Source organism: Schistocerca nitens, chromosome 6 (genome assembly GCF_023898315.1).
Source record: "Schistocerca nitens isolate TAMUIC-IGC-003100 chromosome 6, iqSchNite1.1, whole genome shotgun sequence".
Taxonomy (NCBI): domain Eukaryota; kingdom Metazoa; phylum Arthropoda; class Insecta; order Orthoptera; family Acrididae; genus Schistocerca; species Schistocerca nitens.
This window is the reverse complement of record NC_064619.1, coordinates 447426563-447449745: the sequence shown is the minus strand read 5'-3', so window position 1 is coordinate 447449745 and position 23183 is coordinate 447426563. Positions and strand designations below refer to the sequence as shown.

Sequence of the window (23183 nt, the reverse complement as noted above, 5' to 3'; positions counted from 1 at the left end):
CCAGCAGAGAGTACGAGTGTAGGACAGTAAATCTTTGACGAGGGCTGTTTGGTTGAATCTGGGAGTGGGGCTGAAGGTGAGGCCTCACACTTAAAGTTCCCATCTCTGGCTGCAACCCCTCTTTCCATCAGTCCCTATACCAGTTCCAAAACGAACAATCCATTGCCCTCACCCGCCTAATCCTTCACCTACACATCAACTCAGCCAATGAACACACCCGTAAACTCCTATCCTTAATAAAAGTCCTTAATCTTTCCTCTCCCACATCCACACCGGCTGTTCAGAGCATCCTCCTACAGGCCAACCGTAAATTAGAACGGCATGCCACCCTCCACCTCAAAAAACTATCCAATCTCCTGGTTTCCCACCTCCGGAAAGGCAACTCACTCACCCTTCACAACCTTTCCAGCAAACCTCAACCTCCTCTCATTGCACACAAACCCAGTCTCTCCCATCTACTCAATCTCCCACTTCCAGCTCCACTCCCTCCAAAACCTCAAAATTCCAATCAACACAATCTGGAACCACAACACCCTAATTCAGTAGTTAACCTTTCCTCCAAACCTCTCTCCCAATCCGAAACCTCTGTCCTATCCAAAGGCCTCACCTTCAGCCCCACTCCCAGATTCAACCAAACAGCCCTCGTCAAAGATTTACTGTCCTACACTCGTACTCTCTGCTGGAAATATCACTTTGCCACGAAGAAAAATGATTCTAATCCTACTCCTAATGATCCAACTCCCCAAGACACCATCCAAATTGAACCCTGCCTGGAACAGTTCCGTCCTCCGTTGCAGCGGGACCCACCTCCTCTTCCTCAAAATCACCCTCTCCAAACCTTCCAGGAATTTCTGACTTCCAGCCTTGCATCTCAATCCTTCTTAAAAAACCTTAATCCTACTCCCAACATCACCACTGCTGAAGCCCAGGCTGTCCGTGATCTGAAGGCTGACCGATCCATCGTCATTCTTCCGGCGGACAAGGGTTCCACGACCGTGGTACTTGATCGTCGGGAGTATGTGGCTGAGGGACTGCGTCATCTTTCAGACAACACCACATACAAAGTTTGCCACGGTAACCCCATTCCCGACGTCCAGGCGGAGCTTCAAGGAATGCTCAGAACCTTAGGCCCCCTGCAAAACCTTTCATCCGGCTCCATCAACCTCATGACCCCACCGACAACCGACACCCCACACCCCTACCTTCTACCTTCTTCCTAAAATCCACAAACCCAATCATCCCGGCCGCCCCATTGTAGCTGGTTACCAAGCCCCCACAGAACGTATCTCTGCCTACGTAGATCAACACCTTCAACCCATTACATGCAGTCTCCCATCCTTCATCAAAGACACCAACCACTTTCTCGAACGCCTGCAATCCTTACCCAATCTGTTACCCCCGGAAACCATCCTTGTAACCATTGATGCCACTTCCTTATACACAAATATTCCGCACGTCCAGGGCCTCGCTGCGATGGAGCATTTCCTTTCACACCGATCACCTGCCACCCTACCTAAAACCTCTTTCCTCATCACCTTAGCCAGCTTCATCCGGACCCACAACTTCTTCACTTTTGAAGGCCAGACATACCAACAATTAAAGGGAACAGCCATGGGTACCAGGATGGCCCCCTCGTACGCCAACCTATTCATGGGTCGCTTAGAGGAAGCCTTCTTGGTTACCCAGGCCTGCCAACCCAAAGTTTGGTACAGATTTATTGATGACATCTTCATGATCTGGACTCACAGTGAAGAAGAACTCCAGAATTTCCTCTCCAACCTCAACTCCTTTGGTTCCATCAGATTCACCTGGTCCTACTCCAAATCCCATGCCACTTTCCTTGACGTTGACCTCCACCTGTCCAATGGCCAGCTTCACACGTCCGTCCACATCAAACCCACCAACAAGCAACAGTACCTCCATTATGACAGCTGCCACCCATTCCACATCAAACGGTCCCTTCCCTACAGCCTAGGTCTTCGTGGCAAACGAATCTGCTCCAGTCCGGAATCCCTGAACCATTACACCCACAACCTGACAACAGCTTTCGCATCTCGCAACTACCCTCCCGACCTGGTACAGAAGCAAATAACCAGAGCCACCTCCACATCCCCTCGAACCCAGAATCCCCCACAGAAGAACCACAAAAGTGCCCCACTTGTGACAGGATACTTTCCGGGACTGGACCAGACTCTGAATGTGGCTCTCCAGCAAGGATACGACTTCCTCAAATCCTGCCCTGAAATGGATCCATCCTTCATGAAATCCTCCCCACTCCACCAAGAGTGTCTTTCCGCCATCCACCTAACCTTCGTAACCTGTTAGTTCATCCGTATGAAATCCCCAAACCACCTTCCCTACCCTCTGGCTCCTATCCTTGTAACTGCCCCGGTGTAAAACCTGTCCCATGCACCCTCCCACCACCACCTACTCCAGTCCTGTAACCCGGAAGGTGTACACGATCAAAGGCAGAGCCACATGTGAAAGCACCCACGTGATTTACCAACTGACCTGCCTACACTGTGATGCATTCTATGTGGGAATGACCAGCAACAAACTGTCCATTCGCATGAATGGACACAGGCAGACAGTGTTTGTTGGTAATGAGGATCACACTGTGGCTAAACATGCCTTGGTGCACGGCCAGCACATCTTGGCACAGTGTTACACCGTCCGGGTTATCTGGATACTTCCCACCAACACCAACCTATCCGAACTCCGGAGATGGGAACTTGCTCTTCAATATATCCTCTCTTCCCGTTACCCACCAGGCCTCAATCACCGCTAATTTCAAGTTGCCGCCACTCATACCTCACCTGTCATTCAACATCTTCTTTGCCTCTTCACTTCTGCCTCGACTGACATCTCTGCCCAAACTCTTTGTCTTTAAATATGTCTGCTTGTGTCTGTATATGTGTGGATGGATATGTGTGTGTGTGCGCGAGTGTATACCCGTCCTTTTTTCCCCCTAAGGTAAGTCTTTCCGCTCCCGGGATTGGAATGACTCCTTACCCTCTCCCCTAAAACCCACATCCTTTCGTCTTTCCCTCTCCTTCCCTCTTTCCTGATGAGGCAACAGTTTGTTGCGAAAGCTTGAATTTTGTGTGTGTGTTTGTGTTTGTTTGTGTGTCTATCGACCTGCCAGTGCTTTCGTTCGGTAAGTCACATCATCTTTGTATATATAAAAACAAAGATGATGTGACTTACCAAATGAAAGTGCTGGCAGGTCGACAGACACACAAACGAACACAAACATACACACAAAATTCAAGCTTTTGCAACAAACTGTTGCCTCATCAGGAAAGAGGGAAGGAGAGGGAAAGACGAAAGGATGTGGGTTTTAAGGAAGAAGGTAAGGAGTCATTCTAATCCCGGGAGGGGAAAGACTTACCTTAGGGGGAAAAAAGGACGGGTATACACTCGCACACACACACACATATCCATCCACACATATACAGACACAAGCAGACATATTGGTCTTTAAATTTGTCTGCTTGTGTCTGTATATGTGTGGATGGATATGTGTGTGTGTGTGCGCGCGAGTGTATACCCGTCCTTTTTTCCCCCTAAGGTAAGTCTTTCCGCTCCCGGGATTGGAATGACTCCTTACCTTCTTCCTTAAAACCCACATCCTTTCGTCTTTCCCTCTCCTTCCCTCTTTCCTGATGAGGCAACAGTTTGTTGCGAAAGCTTGAATTTTGTGTGTATGTTTGTGTGTCTGTCGACCTGCCAGCACTTTCATTTGGTAAGTCACATCATCTTGGTTTTTAGATATATTTTTGCTACAGGGAATGTTTCCCTCTATTAGAGGGAAACATTCCACGTGGGAAAAATATATCTAGAAACAAAGATGATATGACTTACCAAACGAAAGCGCCGGCAGGTTGATACACACACAAACAAACACAAACATACACACAAAATTCAAGCTTTCGCAACCAACGGTTGCTTCATCAGGAAAGAGGGAAGGAGAGGGAAAGACGAAAGGATGTGGGTTTTAAGGGGGAGGGTAAGGAGTCATTCCAATCCCGGGAGCGGAAAGACTTACCTTAGGGGGGAAAAAAAGGACAGGTACACACACACACACACACACACACACACACACACACACACATATCCATCCGCAAATACACAGACACAAGCAGACATTTGTAAAGTTTGTATGTATGTTTGTGTGTGTATCAACCTGCCAGCACTTTCGTTTGGTAAGTCACATCATATCTGTTTTTATATATATAGGGAGGTTAACGTCTATTTTTAAAGCCAAATGTGAAATTGAATGCATGCTCAAAGTAACATACACTCTCAACTGGGTGAAGACCAAAGACAACAACAATAGATAGCTGTTACAAAAGGAAAAGAAAAATATGGTGTAAAAATGTATGTAAACAACACCATAATATATTTGTGGCCTTTTATTTGGATTTACTTTTGCATTAGAGGAGATATAAGTTTCCTCCACCTTTAAAATTTCAAATAACAAGAGAAAATCATCTTCTACCATAACTTATATTGAATTTTAAACTACTGTCTGCAGTATTGCTTACAATATAAGAAGATGTTATTTTTCACAGCTTGCATCAAATCCCTCATTGCAGTTACACATTAAATAAAAAAGCTGCTGTTCAAAAGTCTCTATTCATTTTGTCTGGTGTTCTGGAAAAGAACATTCCATTAAATGGTGAAGAATATGAAGAGTATTGTCAAAAATCTATTTACAATTTAAATCAACTGTAACCACATAGCTGAGAGATAATAAACTGATGCATTGTGACTTTGCTCTTATTTACAGTTTACATGCCCAAAATTAGCATTTCAATACAAAGTGATATCTTCCTGGTATTTTCTGTCTTTCAGTCAAGGAATAACTTGTTACATCTGTAATCAGCAAGCCACTGTACTCCTACAGAATTGTGGCATTTGGATATTTTGTTACATCATTCATTTCTTGGTGTTTCAAGTAACCACCCATTCTTCCAATTTATAGTTGCTCAAATTCTTTCATTACACAAATTTCACTTTTTAAATTTATTTTATTATCAACATCTAATTCAGAGACTTTACTAAGACTCTTACAATTTCTGTCATTCTGGGAGGAGAAAAAAAAGTGATTTGCAGTCTAATAAAAACTAATGGCTATAACTGCTGAGTGAATAAACAAGTGCCGTATGAACAGGTGGGCTCCTCTCAACATCAGTCTGAGTTACTTGCCTGTCCTTCCCACCTTCACCAATCTTTCCCTTCTTCCCTGAGAAAGGAACTAACAGTTCCAACAGCTAGGTACAGTGCCCCCCCCCCTCCTCCTCCTCATCTTCCTTCCTTCTAAATGTGTATTTTAGCACTATTTGGAATATGCGCCCTGAAAGTAAGTGCTGGCAAGCCATTCTCTTTAATAGTAATATCAGAACATTAGAACTTTTTCAAGTCAATTTTCTTTTTCCTTTTACATCTACATCCATATTCAGCAAACCACATTGAAGTGTGTGGCAGAGGGTGCTTCCCATAGTACAACATAATATGATTTCTTCCCATACCATTCATGTATGGGAGCACAGGGAGAAAGTGCCGAAATGTTTCTGTGTGCACTGTACTTGCACTAATAATCTCTTCACCCAACAAGTACAGGAGCAAAGGATACAGGGCTGTAATACAATCCTATATTCTTCACTTCATACTGGTTCTTGAAACTCAAAGTAGGCTTTGGTGAGATAACTGATGACCGTTTTATGTTCAATGTACCTTGTCAGACCTTCCTGGTATTTGTCCTATATATTTGAGTAAAAACCAAAGTTCTGAGCATATGACTGAGTTTATGTGATTGCTCCATTTCACATTCCTGCAAGTTGTTACATCCAGGTATTTCACAAGTTCATCTATTCCAACTGTGACTCATTGATACTGTAGGCATAGAATGAGGATGTAGTGGATCAAATTGGGGAGCAGTAAAATTCATAACGCAACTCAACTAAAAGAAGGGCTTGGTTGATAAAGACACATCCTGAAGTATCAGAGAATCATCAATTCTGTAATGCAGGGTAGCATGGAGTAAAAATTGTAGAGGGAGACCAAGGCTTGATTACAGTTAGCAGGTTCAAATGGACGTACACTGCACCAGTTATGGGGAGAGAAAGTGGCTTGCACAGGATACACTAGTGTGGAGAGCTACATCAAATGTGTCTTTGGACTGAAGATATCAATGTCAACAACAGCACTTTATTACGTTTGACATTTTGGGAAGTACACAACTTTTATATTTATGTCCATTAAAAGCAAGATGCAGACTGTCACACTATTTGGAAACTTCATGAAGATCTACCTACGCACTCATGCAGCTTTTTTCAGATGGAACTTCATAATAAATAGCTGCATCATCTGCAAAAATGATAAGGGTACTGTAACGTCAAGAGTCAATACACAATAGCATTTTACTGCACTAAGCTACCTTGAAGTACAGGCTCGTAGCTTTGGAGCCATTGGCTGTCGCTAGACTACCTAGTCGTGGGAAGCGCAACCTGTGTTAGTTCAAGCGACAGAATATTCAAGCCCCTAAGAATCTAAATCAACAGTATTAAATATTATTCAATTTTGTTAAAAGTCGATATACAGCCCTTTGTTATTAAAAGGAAAGTGGTATTAAAAATCTCAGCTATCTAGCCAAAACACTTTCAGATTTAGAGACAATTACCAAAAACAAACACTTATAAGATTAAAGTCAGTTAGGATTCATAGCAGTTTGTCTTTTAGTATCATTTGGAATTATTACTGAAGTTCACTAAATGGCAGAACAATTTATTTAGATTTTTTATAATTAAAAACATTCACTATTTTTCATTTTCGTAACAGCAGAAAGAATTAATATTTATTTAGTAACTATTTGTTTTGTTGTGTGAATAAATGAGAGTGAGTGAGAGTGTATATGTGGGACATATGTAAAGATTCAATATTATCTGATGTTAAACATTACATAACTATGTCATGGCAAAGTGTGAAGCAAGCAGTTGCAATGAAAGCTATAATTTCCCTACCTTGCTGTGACACATGTCCAAGGGTACTTGCTTTTGTAAGAAGGCAGCCGGAATACACGTATGCAGAGTAACGATTTTCTAAAGTCATTTCAAGATTAGTTTTCTTTTTGTTTGGTTTTGTTAAACATTTTATTAAGATTTGCATGATGCAGTGACGTAAATGCATCTGTGAATATTGATTGGTGTAGGACAGTTTTGGCGCAAGATATAACTCTAAGGATTGTTTTGATTGGCTAGTCATTCTGAACAACCAATCAGAGTTAAGCATTTCCCGCAGTCTATCAAGTAGTTATAGGCCCTGGAAGGAACGGCACGAAGGAGTCGTTGGCTAGTTATCGGACGTACAGTTCATGTTGGATGTGTCCGTCTATGTTATGAGTAAAATGAAGAAGTTACTGGTATTTCACGTCTGGATGGTATTGCCGCGAAAGCAGTTTCATTTACGGACAGACTGTGGTAATTTGAGCTTTGTGAAGTGTTTAGTTGGAAAGATAAATACGTGTGAACTTTCGGCCTTTGTAGAATTCCGCATGGCATGTTTCATATTCATCTATGGAATAGTTGGCGAGCAGTTTCTTTATTAGAAATCCACTGAAAAAAAGAAGACCAATGTCAATCTCATATATTGTAACAGAGCATCGACTGTAGATCACATAGTAATTCGGGTCAGACTTAAGTACATTTCTGGCTGTCGTGCATGTATACTGGGTTGTATGAACTGTGAGCTGAGGACATTGATATTAGTCGTTTGAATAAATACAGGCTGATGGCTAATTCTTTAATTTTGAATCTTAAATAAAGAACTTGTTGCAGAATTTTGACATTTTCTTTAAAAGAATGAAGCAATCGCCCTCCACCTGAAAATCGTTATAAGATACTACAGGATAGCTTGCTACCAGAGTTTAGGCAGACTTTGCAAATGTAAATATTGACAATGTTTTTCTTCAACGCTGCTTTAACATTATCTGAACAATATCTAAGTATGCAGAGAATCGGGCTGGTGACCAGACGCCGTACTGGGGTAGGTGGAACTTTTTGTAGCGCACAGTACAACGAAAGACAGTGGTCAAACAATTGCGCAACACAACACGACTTTTAACCCGCCACGCTGCAATACTATTAACATTGTCTGATGTGTCATTAAATATATAACTTTAACACAAAGGGTCTCGACACACTTGCCTGGGACACCCTATGTTGCTTCTACCAGTTGGTCGTAATCAAAGTGCATTTACTCACAGAGGCCCATTGTGGGCTGTAGTTATTGTAGGGCACCAAAACTTGGTAAATGTGCTAATGCATTATACGGAACTGATTTACACTGCAGAAAAATTAGTTCCAATTGCAGGTGCGACTCTGGCACTATATAGTATATGATAGTATGACATCCAAGCTGTCATTTGACATGCCACAGCACGAGTGAACAGTATGACTATCAAGAAGACAGACCGTGCAATGTTAGTGAAACTGTTTTACGTGAACAGCAGCAATTACGGTGCTGCAGTGAGAGAGTACCACTGACTGAAAGGTCTGAGGAGAGGCCCAATGTTATTAAATGGTTTAAAGAAGAAGATAATGCAATTTGAAAACATGTGTGAGCTTGGTGTGGCACCTGGAAGACTAAGGTGTCCAATCCCAGTGGAAGTTATTGACGAGGTTGCTACTGCTGTAACTGATGATGCAGCACGTGCTCCCGAAATACTGGTGCTTGTGCTCGTGCAGTGTCATGAGAATTGTCCATCCCATGGTCAACAGTATGGCAAGTTTTGTGGTCTATTTTACACTGGCACCCGCACATGATCCAGACAGTGCAGTAACTGAAACCTCATGATCTGCAGCAACATTCTGGATTTGCTCCTCGAATCCTGGCAGAGATTGAAATTGATGACATGTGGCCCGGCAGTGTTCTATGGAGTGATGAAGTACATGTTACAACACTGCAGGTTGCAGTTAATACACAGCACTGGCAAATTTAGAGTACTGTTAAATTGTGTGTTGTGTATAAAAAGCAACTGCACTCATATTTGACTATGTGGTGTGGATTCACAAGCATATTTACTCTTGTTTCATTCTTCTTCGTAAAGAATACAACCAGAGGCCCCAGTCAGATGTACCATGATGTCTGCATGTTGTCAAGACTTTTTTGTACATGTGATTCCCACTTTGGGAGAGCACTACTGTGTGGAAACCACCTCATGTCCTCACCCACTGAACAATCTGCTTAATGCAAGCTTCCATACTCTCTAGACATTTTCCAGATGCATGGCCTGCAAGATCACCTGATCCATGTGACTTTTAGCTGGGGGAATACCTAAAAGAACACCCCTTAAGGATGTTGCTTAGCTTCCATTGGAGCTGCTACAAGCAATTGTTGATCACGTAGTTTTACAGATTCAGCATATCCTCGATATTTCCAGAGATCATATTAAACAAACTGTGCAAGCAAAGGTTAATAATAAAATCAACATTATGCCATTTTCACTTGTTATCCTTTTCTACCCATGTCCCATTCCTAATCAATTGCATATGGAAATATTTCCACAAGTTTTTCTGGCATTTGCGGTGCCAGATTTGCACGTGGTGGCCAAAATTTTAACCAGTTTTTTCCAGTGTAACATGCATTAATGGACTGGAATACTATCAAGTTTCACTGACGTAACATAATTACATCCCACACTGAACCTCTGTGAATAGCTGCACACACAGTATATCAGTCAATGATTCCCTGTCAAAATAATGTGCTGTGCCTTCTCAAAGAAATAATCATTCCAGATACAAATTTCTTTTGATATCTAGTATAATACTTCCATTAATTATAGTTAGAGTAGTATCAAGTCGAATGCTTTCCGGAAGTCTAGAAATACAGCACTGAACTGATTTCTTTGATCTGGCTTTCAGGATGCTATGTGGGAAAAGTATGAGCTGCTTTTTTCATAACCAATTTATGCTGGTTGGGATGAAGGGAGTCATTCTGTTCAAGATACCTCATTACATCTGAGATCAGAATACATACCAAAATTCTGTAACAGAAGGATGTCAACGATATTGAATGTTTCTTTAATGTATCACTTCCGATACTTGTCTCATAGATGAGTGCAACCTATGCTTTCTACCAAATTCTGTGCATCTATATCTACTGTTTTACACTTCAGTAATGTATGGTATATTATAGTTAAGAGACAACCTAACGTGGCCATAAATTTGGTATATAATCTGATAGGTATGCCATTAGCCTCTTGAGCTTTGTTCAATAATAGTTATTTCAGCTTTCCATCAACATCACTCACACTAATATCTATCAGTCATATTTGCAGTGTTACAAGAATTAAACTTTGGCAACACCCTTGGATTTTCCATTTGTAAAGGAACATTTGAACACAGTTCAGGATTTCAGATTTTGCTCTTCTACTCTCAATTTCAGTTCCTATCCCGTTTGAGTGTAGACCTGTAGAGGCCTGCAGTTAAGTGCCATCCATGTACATCAGATGATTTAACATACAGTTTAAGCAGTTGATGTTTTCGATGGTAAACCCATATCCAATTGGACTGGATACAGAGGAGAACTTTTGAAGTACTAAAAGAAACCAAAATTGGCTTAATCTTTCATCCTCGAGATATGCCTCTCATGAATCTAATTTACTTTGTTATTAACTTATTATTATTTTGTTGTTTTTGAGCTGAAGATATTGCTTCATAATGGATGAGAATGTTTTATGCCCCCCACACACCGCCTCAGACTATACGCCCAGGTACCACAATACATGGGAATGAAAATTTGTAATAAATTAAAAGGGAACAAGTTAATGCAGATGAATTTAGGTCCACTTAACAGAAAGCTATATGAGGCACTGATACCGAAAGGTTATTACTCAGTGGGTGAATTCATGTACGATGAACTGGAAATTTGAGCTGGATACAATGTATTACGTATTCCAAGAAATATCATTATAGTGTTGTTATTTATTTTAGTCCTATTATTTATTGGTGTAAAAATCATTGTAACTGTATTATAAATTTTTGACATGTCTCCCGTATGCAAACCAAATGGATTGCAAATGTACGTCGTGAGATGAATAAACCACAATTCCAGTGTGGTGGTGATTGAACTGTTTATTTTACAAAACCTGCAAATCTATAATAAGCCACACATATGTGGAACAGAGTCAAATTCTTTTTGTAATCATTGTAAGCTGAAATTGTTTTTTATTTGCTGCGCACTCTACAATGACCGAATCTATGATGGGCTGTTCTTTGCAACATTTAGATTCCTTCACACAGCAGTTTTGTTGTTCTGGTAATATTTTTATTTGCATCAAATGTCTATCCAGCATATTCCTTACACATGATGTCAACACTTTACAATGTGCATAAGTATGTTGTTTCCTTCTCATCTAGTATGGTTAAGTCTCCACTGACTTGCAGTTCTGGGTGACTTTCCCGAAATCTACCTCTTTTCCTAGACCTCTCCTGTCCTTTTCCTTCACCCTTCTTCCTTCCCCTTCAACCTTTCTGCCTGGAGAAAGAGCCACTGGCTCCAAAAGCTTACCAATCACAATAGGCTTACGTGTGTGTTTTGCAGCCACTTGGTGAGTAGATTTTTTTATCTATTCAATTAAATAATTTTAAGCATGTTGTTAGTAGTATTTGTCATGATCTCTGTTTTGGCAGAAGGTATATTGTGCCTGGCCTTGAGGATAATATCTGGCTGCTGAACAAAGGTACTGAACCTGATAGTCATAAGTCAGGTCGAAGAGTTTAAGCTAGACATTTTGAATACTGTCTGGGTCTGGCACTTTCCAGCTTAATGTTTATGCTATTGCCACAGTAGCAACTTATATAGTGATGGTGTTGTGTTCCACTTTTTATGCGTGTTTTACTATTTCCTTCTTTTTTCCACACAGAGCAGGCTGTTCCAGCTTAAGAGCCCTGTGTTGAGCTGCGGAGCGTTGTCACTCGCTGTGAACAATCAAATGGGCCAGCAGCCTGTGGCATAGTAGGTGCAGGGCAAGCCTTTTGACCTGCCTGCCGCACCTTAAATGATCACCAATGTCTTACTCTTAGTGGCTACGAGATAACAGTATGCTACATGGGGGTAATGGGAAGTTAAAAAAAAAAAAAAAAACTATTTTAAAAGAAACTGCTTACGTTTATTGGTCATCTGAAATTACACTTTTTTTCCATAACGAGAGTGGAAATATCAAGTGTCAAAGTGTTTGCAGAGTTAATGCGGATGACAGCCTTCAGTGTCGCATCCTAAAGAAAAGATTGTTCCTCAGTTTTTATTCTTTTCATTGCAGAGAAAAGCTCTCACAAGAATATGTAAAATCAAAACATGCACATGATCTGTGTGGCATTTTTGTGGGGCTTCAGAAATGTTTTTGCTGTAATGAACGATACCACCATAAGAAGTCCAGTCTGCTGTAGTATTTGTTTTTCAGCAAAGTTGAATTTTGGAGATCAATAACTCCCAACTGGAGCGAGGATGGTAAATCATTGTGTGAAACTGAGAAAGGCGTGCAGAACAATTTCATTTCCATTTCAAAAATTCAAGCTCTCAAAATCTTGATTCAAAAGATATGATGAGCAGCCTTATCTCAGCTTGATAATCACTGAAACTGGTACCTTCAGGTAATTTTAAAGAAGTGTGACAACTGAACAAAGTTAAAATTCCGTTACCCATCTGCCTCTCACACAAACTTGACTTTCCTATGAACACACTGATTTAGTTGTGTATGTCAACTATTAGCAACACTTTACCCTGCAATGACAGATTTAAATTTATGTCCGATGTCAATTTAACATAGTTTAGGCAACTAATTTCTTCCCCTTTCATTTCCAAAAAGAGATTTATTTCCTCACTAATGGCAAAGAAAACATCAAGCACTTCTCCTCAATTCTGCCAATGAACTGTGCTGTGGTTAGGTATGGCCCCACACTGTTTCCTCATCTTTCAAGAATCCTTTGGAATGGTGGTGATTTACGTCATGATGACATGCAAAATTCACACATCTGACCACAACTTCCATTACACCACTTAGTTCCACTGTTTCAGCACACAGTGCCTTCTGGTGAACAGTCCAATATCCTTTCCTAATCCATTCACGTGTTTACTTTTCAAACGAGAAGCGAAACCTTGATGACACCCCCCACCATTTGTGGCACACTGTCAGTGGCTACATATGGCGCTGTCCACTGATTCACCGACAGTCAAAAAAAAAAAAAAATCTAGTCCTGTTGCAGTGTAATCGAATGGTACCACATCCGGCCCCATACCAACACCATCCACAAATATTGAAGGTTGAGCACAGTCACATACATCAGTGACTTTGTCAAGTGCTAGTGAAAATGCAACAAAGGTCTTTACTTTTGTGAGTTGTGGGTAAATTCACTTCGAGGCCGAGGATTAGACGATACACTGTATGCTTTGAAAGGCAAACCCCTTCGATTACCTGCAGCTGCCTTTGAAACAAACATTCTTCAATTGCTAACATGCACAATTTTACAAAAGCCCCACAGAAAACAGCTTGCCACTCATCACTATAATGTGAGCAACTTTGTAGCTTGCACAAACTGCTGCTTCAGCTCCGTTTTCTTCACTGTCATTCACCTGAATAGTATAAACTCATTACAGTACATGAACTATGCTGTTTACTTCTATAACTTCTGACCTAAGAACTCTTTTTTTAAACTTACATCTCCAGGTATGTCATTTTTAAGGCTGGCTACAAGCTCTTTGCTTGTTTCGCCTCCTATCTGCTCGTAATGGGCTGTGTGAAGATGTGCATAAGACACTGTATGAAGTACTTCTTAGCAGAGTTAAATACTTTGTGAAATATGAGGCACTGCAGGACATCCATCTCTCTCAATTAAAAAAAGGTATCCTTCAACTGAGGAACAGGAATTCCACAAACGACCATAGCTGCCACTGAACACAGAATTCTTGTGTCAGCTGTGCCTTAATGTGTCCAGGGCACAGTGAGTTTGCTTTCCCCTCCACATAGGCTCTGAGACACTGCACGGAATGCTCCAGAGTGTTCCTCCTCCCAGGGGTACTGTTAGAAAAGCTTTCCTAAAATTTCCTGTATTATTAGTGAGACATCTTTTCCAAGGTGGTATGTAGTCTCAATACATTGTTCATATACTGGCACTATCTTTCCACCTGCTCAAATGTGTTGCTGCATAGACAAGTGTCTAAACTCCGTCAAAACTAAGTGCATTTGTGACAGGTACTCTGGTATAATGGTGATGATGTGCTTGGGAATTCACAGTATCTATAGGAGATATTCCTCTGTATTCCATGACTGCTGTATTAAATTTAGCTCTGAGGTTTTCAGTTTTCCATTACATACTTCCCTTAGGCTCTACTGTTGCTGCTACTCTATATGACTTATTGATCCACTGTGTTCCACAAAGGTGAAACAGCCCCCTGGGTAATGTGAGCAATGTTATCTATGACCTTGTTCAGTGCTGGTATTGGTATAAGGCCTCTCATTACCTAGTCTGTCTGATGTGCAATTCTCTGTTGTAATGCTTTCCAAGAAGCATACAGGTTACTAAAGGGAACATGCAGCTCTGCTTTGTAGCCGAGATTAGTGTCGAGTTTAGTGATAAAGAAATACTGGTGCTTCATGAATACTGCACTTGCAGTTTTTCCAGCCTTTGTGAGTGCTGTCTGAGCTGTGGTTGACTGGAGCCATCAAAAACAAATTTAGCTGGTGGCAATATGAGCTAACGGTGTTGGGTTCTCTTCCAGTGTGACAGTAGCCAATTCCGCCGACCTAGTGGCTAACCAACTGGAACCCTCCCCACCACCGAAAGCTCACATATTGTCATATCCTGCAGCAGCTCCAAAGACATGCTGGAAATTCTGTGAACACACCTTTTTCCAAGGCTTGTTAGTGTTTCACAAACTCTTCTTCTTCTTCTTCTACTACTACTACTACTACTACTACTACTACATCAAGAAACATCAGAAATGTGTTATCAATGCAATATTACTGTAGTGAGGTGTTGCCTAAGTTTCATTATTTTCTGCAGTCTTCCTTTTGTTATCTATTATTTTTACTTGTTGACACTTCTCCATTTGTCAGCAGTTGATGAGTTAAGCAGTTAACATTGGAACAACAGACCTGACACTTTTACAGCGGTGCTGTAAATTTTGATACTTGCATAAGCATTACCAATTTTGAGTTTATCTTTTATGGTCATCAGTATAAAATGACAGTATCAACATTGTTTAATTCCAATGCAAACTGTTTCTTCAATTCTTTTTACTGCTGCATGTTTCAAATTATTGCAAATGGCAGTAATCCAAAGATGGTTTTCTTATTATTAAGACAACCTGACACTTCAGCTTGATGTCCGAGTACACCAAGTGTTCTCTGACTACCCAGATGTTGTGCACAGGAAATTTTCATTTTCTTTCTGCAGGCAGCTTTGTAGCTCCTCTTACAAGATATGCACATCCCTAGATTTTTTACAGTATGTTACAGTGCTGTTTATATTAAAACATTTCTGGGCCATTATTTATTTTTTCCATGCTGTGACGGTACTAATACCTGTAGTGATCCAAGGTGTCTTTAATGACTTGTCGTTATTAATTTTGTATCTTTTTACTAATTTCAAAAATGGTAGCTGCTGGCTTACACCCCTCCCATGACTCCTACCTACCAGTAGAGCTCTCCTTTTCCTGTTGTGAGTTTCACCAATCTTATTGGAAGTTTCTTAGCAGTGTTCTGCTGCATCCCGTATTTCTCTACATCTGTATCCTTTGGGAATAGTAATGAATAAACCTGTTTAATTTATGACGTATTTTTAACTCTACCATGAGGTATAAGTTGGTAAAAATGCATGCCAATAAATCAAGAGAAACAATTATACATGGTAACTATATTTGTTTACCAGTAGTATACGTCTTTACCAGTGTCACTTTAAGGATCAACAAACTTAAATCCAATTAGGCAGAAGTGCTATTTTTGAATTTATAATGAAATAGAGAAAGCTTCTGACAACGCTGACTGGAACACTCTCTTTCAAATTCTGAAGGCGGCAGGGGTAAAATACAGGGAGCGAAAGGCTATTTACAATTTGTACAGAAACCAGATGGCAGTTATAAGAGTCGAGGGGCATGAAAGGGAAGCAGTGGTTGGGAAAGGAGTGAGACAGGGCTGTAGCCTATCCCAGATGTTATTCAATCTGTATATTGAGCAAGCAGTAAAGGAAACAAAAGAAAAATTTGGAGTAGGAATTAAAATCCAGGGAGAAGAAATAAAAATTTGAGGTTCGCTGATGACATTGTAATTCTGTCAGGGACAGCAAAGGACTTGGAAGAGCAGTTGAACGGAATGGACAGTGTCTTGAAAGGAGGATATGAGATGAACATCAACAAAAGCAAAACAAGGATAATGTAATGTAGTCTAACTAATTCGGGTGATGCTGCGGGTATTACATTAGTAAATGAGATGCTTAAGGCAGTAAACGAGTTTTGCTATTTGGGGAGCAAAATAACTGGTGATGGTCGAAGTAGAGAGGATATAAAATGTAGACTGGCAAAGGCAAGAAAAGCGTTTCTGAAGAAGAGAAATTTGTTAACATCGAGTATAGATTTAAGTGTCAGGAAGTCGTTTCTGAAAGTATTTGTATGGAGTGTAGCCATGTATGGAAGGGAAACATGGATGATAAATAGTTTGGACAAGAAGAGAATAGAAGGTTTTGAAATGTGGTGTTACGGAAGAATGCTGAAGATTAGATGGATAGATCACATAACTAATGAGGAGGTATTGAATAGAATTCGAGAGAAGACAAATTTGTGGCACAACTTGACCAGAAGAAGGGATCAGTTGGTAGGCCATATTCCGAGGCATCAAGGGATCACCAATTTAGTATTGGAGGGCAGCATGGAGGGTAAAAATCGTAGAGGGAGACCAAGAGATGAATACACTAAGCAGATTCAGAAGGATATAGGTTGCAGTAGGTACTGGGAGATGAAGAAGCTTGAACAGGATAGAGTAGCATGGAGAGCTGCATCAAACCAGTCTCTGGACTGAAGACCACAATAACAACAACAACAACAACAACAACAATGAAATAATAGTTGAGGAAAAATGTGGCACACAGAATTACTTACGTTTTTGGATGTGGAAATATAATCCAAAATAGAATTTATTGACTTCTCACTATGATTCCTAGTGACTGCACTCTTTATGTACGTTAGAAGTTGTTTGTATCGTGCCATCATTTCCTTGTAGTTTCCCTGTAATGTACATAAATGAAAGAAAATATCAATTTAATTAATATGTAAAACAATTACTGCAACATGCATACTTGATTACATGGATTATTTTAGTAATTATAATAGCAACACTTTACTCTGTTATGTCTTAATGGCCAACCTTTACAGCAGCAGAAGCATTCTTAAAATTTTGAGCAGATAATCCACATACGCTGCTTTTAAATATGTTGCATACTATCTAATGGTTTTCGTAGTGCATATCAGTCTTAGGGAGGGCAGAATTTTGTGAAATTTTTATCTTCCATTTTAATAACAACAATGAAGACTACAAATACAGGGCGATTCAGGAAGATAGGCAAATATTTTAATATGTTATTCTAGAAGTAAAACTAAAGAAAAAAGTTCATATAAACATAGGTCCACAAATGATTAGTTACAGAGTTATGGCTAATAAAAGATTTTGCCAGAAATGTAGCAACTTTGCTAACACAAAGCCATCACAAAACTGTACGAGGTTATAGTAAAGCAGGCTTTCCATTTATTTTGTTGTCATCGGTCTGGTGAACCGAATCAAACATGTCCGAGACACGTATCTGCAGTAGTTTTCCAGAACATCCAGAGAAGTACAGATTATTATACAAGTAAATTTGTTTACTTTCCATTAAGAATGTACAAACGTTTATATTATTGCTGGCAGCGTCAACCCGATGACTATAGACAGGACTAGTGAGAAAGGCACCTTTGGCTAAACAGATACCACAATGGTGGACCAGGTCCTAGAGCAGCAGTGTGGAACCATAATCCAGAAAGGACAGAATTAATGCCCGATAAAGGCAGAGAAGAGTCTAACGATTCGCACCTCAAGAGGTGTGGGCATGGAAGTGAAGGGCATTGAGTTTACAGAGATAGCAAATCTTCAGAAGGCAGATATGAGGCAACCAAGTTACCTTGTTGTCTAAAAGAAGATACAAGAGAAGGAACTGGGGGACCACTGTCAGGCACTGGGCATCTGTGTAGAGCTCTGGTCAGGACTGATCATAATACGGCAACAAATGCGTCACCCATGATTTAATAGGGGGCATACAATTTAAAAATATGTGAGTGTGTCCACACACAAGTGTACCAGATGATACCTGGAGCTGTTGTTATACAGAGGCCACCAAGTGGGAACCAGCCTAGATAAAGCAATCATCCACATACAGAGCAGGGGTGATCAGTGCTCTGAAAGGCCAAGAGAACATCAATAGCAATGAGCAAAAGGACACTTAATATCGAGCCCTGTGGAACACCATTCTCCTGGGTCTGTGGAGAGCAGATAACATTGGCAACCCAAACTCAGAATGACCAGTGGGACAGTAACTGGTGAATATAATTGGGAGGGGGCTCCGAAGACCTCACTCACTGAGTAAGATGTTATAGTACCAAGCTCTGTCATAGGCCTTATGAAGAGCGAAGAAAACTGTGATAAGATGGCGGTGCTGAAAAAAGGCCTACTGAACTTCGGTTTCCAATTAAAGCAAATGATCTATCGGAGACCATTCCTCCCTAATGCCATACTGGTAAGGATGTAAAATATCCCAAGATTCGAGGACCCAACTAAGCTGACAAGCCACCATCCATTCAAATAACTTTCAGGGGACATTGGTTAGACTGATAAGCCGGTAACTATTGAGGGATGACAGATTCTTAGCAGGCTCAAGGACAGGAACCACAATCTGACTCTCTAATGAGAGGATCAGATGACTTGAAGCCAAATACAATTAAACACTGGAGGAAATATCGCTACTGTGGAGGACTCAGGTGTTTAAGAAATTGGTTACATATAGAATCATGGCCAGTGGCTGAATCATGGGAAGAGGAGAGGGACAGAAGAAGTTCCCATCCAGAAGATGTTTCCTATTGAACTCCACCTGACAAGGGATACAACTTAAGAGGGAAGCTTCAGCCCATTGTTTCCAGAGGAGGAAGGCAGCTGGATAGGAGACTGATGCCAACACTGTTGCAAGATGGATCACAGCATGTTCTGCGAGAACCGCTGGATCCCTACAATGGCCACCCAGAAGAGCAAGGCCTGGGATGGAAACTGCCATTGGCAATCTTCGAGGGTGCGGTCCGTAACCCACACCAGTGATGAGAGGACAGAAGAACCCACAGAAGAGTCAAAATGTTCCCAACACACCCACTTGCTCTCTTTGATTAAGTAACAGGCTTTGACAATAATAAGATTGGCAGAGGACGGATGCTGTTTACGGCATTGCAGGGCCCAACAAAGATTACAGATGGTGATGACAGTAAGTGTGCTCCACCACAGGACCAACTGGCAATGAAAGAAGCCAGTCAAGTAAGGGACGACAATGCTGGCAACGTGAATAATTGAACTGACCTCATCAATGAAACCTGATGAAAAGGGGGTAAACACAACCTGGGGGATATACAGAAGCCAATCAGTGCAATGGCAAACCCAGTGGAGCAATCTGACCAACAGAAGGTGGGAAGGGAATGAAAGAATCAACAGGAGCTCAGTGGTCATCATGTGGTCACCAGTGTAATGAAAGGAGAAGGGAAGGAAAAGTGGGTGAAAGATCTATGACAGAGGAAGTGCCATAAGTGACACTGAAATTGCTAGGTGAACCATCATTAAGAAGGTTGTAGTCTGCAAGAAACTGGTTTACGAGGGAACCCCGATTAGATGAAAAGCACTGCTTCATAAGGAGTGATGGGCATTAAAACCCCAAGGAGGAAGAAGGGAGGGGGGGGGGGGTAGTTGCTGAAGCTGGGAAGTCTGGATAGCAGGCATAGGTGGCCTGTTAGGAGGGGGATAGAGATTGCAAATCATGACTGCAGTGTCAAGTGGACCTAAATGACAACTGCTTCCAATCTGGTATGAAGGGGGCAGAGAGGAGGGGGGGGGGGGGGGGAGAAGAACAAATGTGCTAACAACATCCATACGGACCAACGTGCAGGAGCCGCCGAAAGCTCTCAAAGGACTGATTCCTGTTGAACAACATAAGCTGCTGAGTAAAAGGAAATAAAGGATTGCAATGCCAGAAGGTGATGGTAGCATCCATTACAATTCCATTGAATAAACACGAAATGGGATCAGTTGTCAGATAACCATCCGTCAGCAACAAGGATGGGATGATATTCAAATACAAGAGGTCCGACTCAAAGAATGGAAAATCCAGGACGGAATGTAACAATATTATGAGAACGAAAGTTGCTACTCACCTTATAGCGGAGAATCTGAGTCGCAGATAGGCACAACAGTAAGACTCACAATTATAGCTTTTGGCCATTAAGGCAACTGTCAACAATAGACACAATGGACATGCAGTTGTTGCCACAATAATCACAGGCACAACGGACCGCCAATTGGATGGCAGAAGCAGATTTGATCAAAAGCAAACCTGACCACATCTCGGACAATCCACTTTGCCAAACTTCAACAGTATCCACAAAAAATAATGGCTTGGTGTTGATGAAAGTGTCCCTGTCAGTCCTGGTGCAGACAGGTAGCATGGAAAGGGTTTCACCCTAAGCTGGCGACCCTGGCTCACCTGCTGGTGTGTAGCCAGGGAAGGGAAGGATGCAGGGCTATAAGAAGCTGCAATAAAATATCCATTGTCAACTAAAGAGATGGCCAGAGCGGAACAGCCAGCTTAACACATTTTATATTCATAGCACCCCAATACCAGAACTTCGATCAGAGGCTCCTTCCAAGGTTGCCACACAACCTAGCAAAGGACTGTCAGACATGGCGGCTATTGCTGGGAGTTCCGGTGCTCCACTCAGACTTAGGTATCAGAAGCGTCATCCCTGTGTTGTCAGAGGGCTCAACCATAATGGTACATACTGACTCCACCACTTGGACTGGCTACCGTGCTATCTAACATTATAGGACATTGGCATCGAGGAAATGATGGAAGAGACAGGGAGGCCACACACCGAAGATGTTAAGCAAAGTGTCCTTCCCCAGTTGGCTCGCACTACAGAAAGAAAATTTAGAAGGGGAGGCGAGACCCCCAAAGGGGAACCAAAAAAAGTGGAAATGAAACAGCAAGAGAGAAAAACAAACAAACAGGAGTGCTAAAAAGCAAAAGGATAGCCCGGCCGATGTAAGCAAGGAAACCAGGAGGAGGGAAGGATGGAACAGAGAGCATGGAGAGGGGACAGGGAGAGAGAAGGACAGGGAAGGGAATACAGCCCTGGAAGGAGGAAAGGGCTGAAAGGGCTGCAATACCTCCGGGCATCATGTGCAACACACACGAACTCATGAAAGAGCCACAAGCCCCTTCAGCGGGGGGCATACAATGTACCATGGTGGTAAAGAGCAGGTCAAGATGAACAATCTGGTGCAGTACATTTGTGGTTTATCAAGCCAGGAAACTATCACAAACTGGCATACAAAAATCGACCTAAGTTACAATGCATGTACGCCACAGGAGATTTTCAATAGTCTCTCTTTGTGCAAACTTTGTCTCAGAGAAAAAATGAGGAGGACTTTTTTTCTTAATTTAATGTACTTTAATTTTGAAATGGGATACGTTTTCACTAGAGGCCGCATTCTTTATGAGTTATTCCAGAAAAATGCACAAACATCACCTTCAAATGTGACCCCATCCCATGCTCACCCCTCCAACCCCAACTGGAAAGGATGTTTAGTATGTTGTTCATGGCACTCCCTCCTAGGACTGTACAAAATTTTGTGGCTGCGCAAATTATTTCCAACATTCGACATTTTTTGTCATCAATGACTGGGCTGTTATGCCATCGGCTTAGTTGGCTGTTACGTTAACACCATTAATTTTACTTTCCCATGAGAACAAGGAAATACAACAAAACTTGTAAACGTTGTGCAAAAACTAAGTAAATTTACAATTTGATCCAAAATCACCCTTAAAAGCACTGTAGTTCGTGGTAAGATGCCCAGACAAACAATACAATTTAATTGTTCATTTCATACTGTTAAAAGTCACTAGCTACATAAATATCAATTTTACAATTTGTAACTCTATGAGTAAGCCAGTGGCTTAACAACTGTCTAGTCAATGAAAATCAAAAGAAGGTCAAATATGGGAAAATTAGTGTAGTCTCAAATTTTTGTACAGTGCTACGAGGGAGTACCACAAACAACGTACTAAAAATCCTGACCAGTGGTGGCTGATTAGATGGTTTGAGGGGGAGGGGAGGTGGTTTGAAGGTCACCTTTTTTTCCATTTTTCTTTAATAACTTTAAAATGACAGTCTCTGGTGAAAACTTATCACAACACAAAATTAGACAACATTAAATTTCCTACCGTAAAAGTCCTATTCATTTTTTCTCTAGGATCAATAGTTTGCATGATGAGAGCAAGAGAACAGTTAAAACTTTGTGCATGCCAGTTGTGGTAGTTTCCAGAAGTGTCCTGTATCAACTCATTCGTCTTAACTTCCTCTACACCACTGTGATGTGTTCTAAACAACTAGCATTTACCGCTGCATTTATAGTTGCCTGGTCTATACTAAGGAAAATATTATTTAGTTTAATCGTAGGAACCCAGTGCACAGCTTCACAAGAAAAGCAAATACAATTTACATGTCAACACTACACTAGCAAATATCTACCACCATTATGAACATCTTTGCATCGACATCTATACTCTGCAAATCACTGAAGTGATGGCAGAGCAGAGGGTACATTCCATTGTAAACACCGCCCCCCCCCTTCCCTCCCCCGTTCCATTCATGTACAGAGCACAGGAGATAAGACTGCTTAAATACCTCTGTGCATACTGTAATTAATCTAATCCTCACTATCTCTACAGGAGTGATACGTAGGGAGTTTGTAGTACAGGGTGGGTGAGACTTTGCTCCCTAGTTTTAGATGCCCATAAGTTTTGTGATTGTTGATATTTATTAATGAATGTAGTTGTGTTTTGTTACAAGAT

General features: G+C 41.2%; 1 protein-coding gene across 1 annotated transcript in view; it reads right to left on the bottom strand.

Annotated features, from left to right (window-relative positions):
• The window catches only part of LOC126263188 (COP9 signalosome complex subunit 2), a 99066-nt gene that overhangs the window by 58294 nt on the left and 17589 nt on the right, over window positions 1-23183 (bottom strand). The window contains exon 3 of the mRNA XM_049960245.1: window positions 17152-17277. Within this exon, the coding sequence (XP_049816202.1) occupies window positions 17152-17277 (126 nt within the window). The remainder of the gene's footprint in view (window positions 1-17151; window positions 17278-23183) is intronic.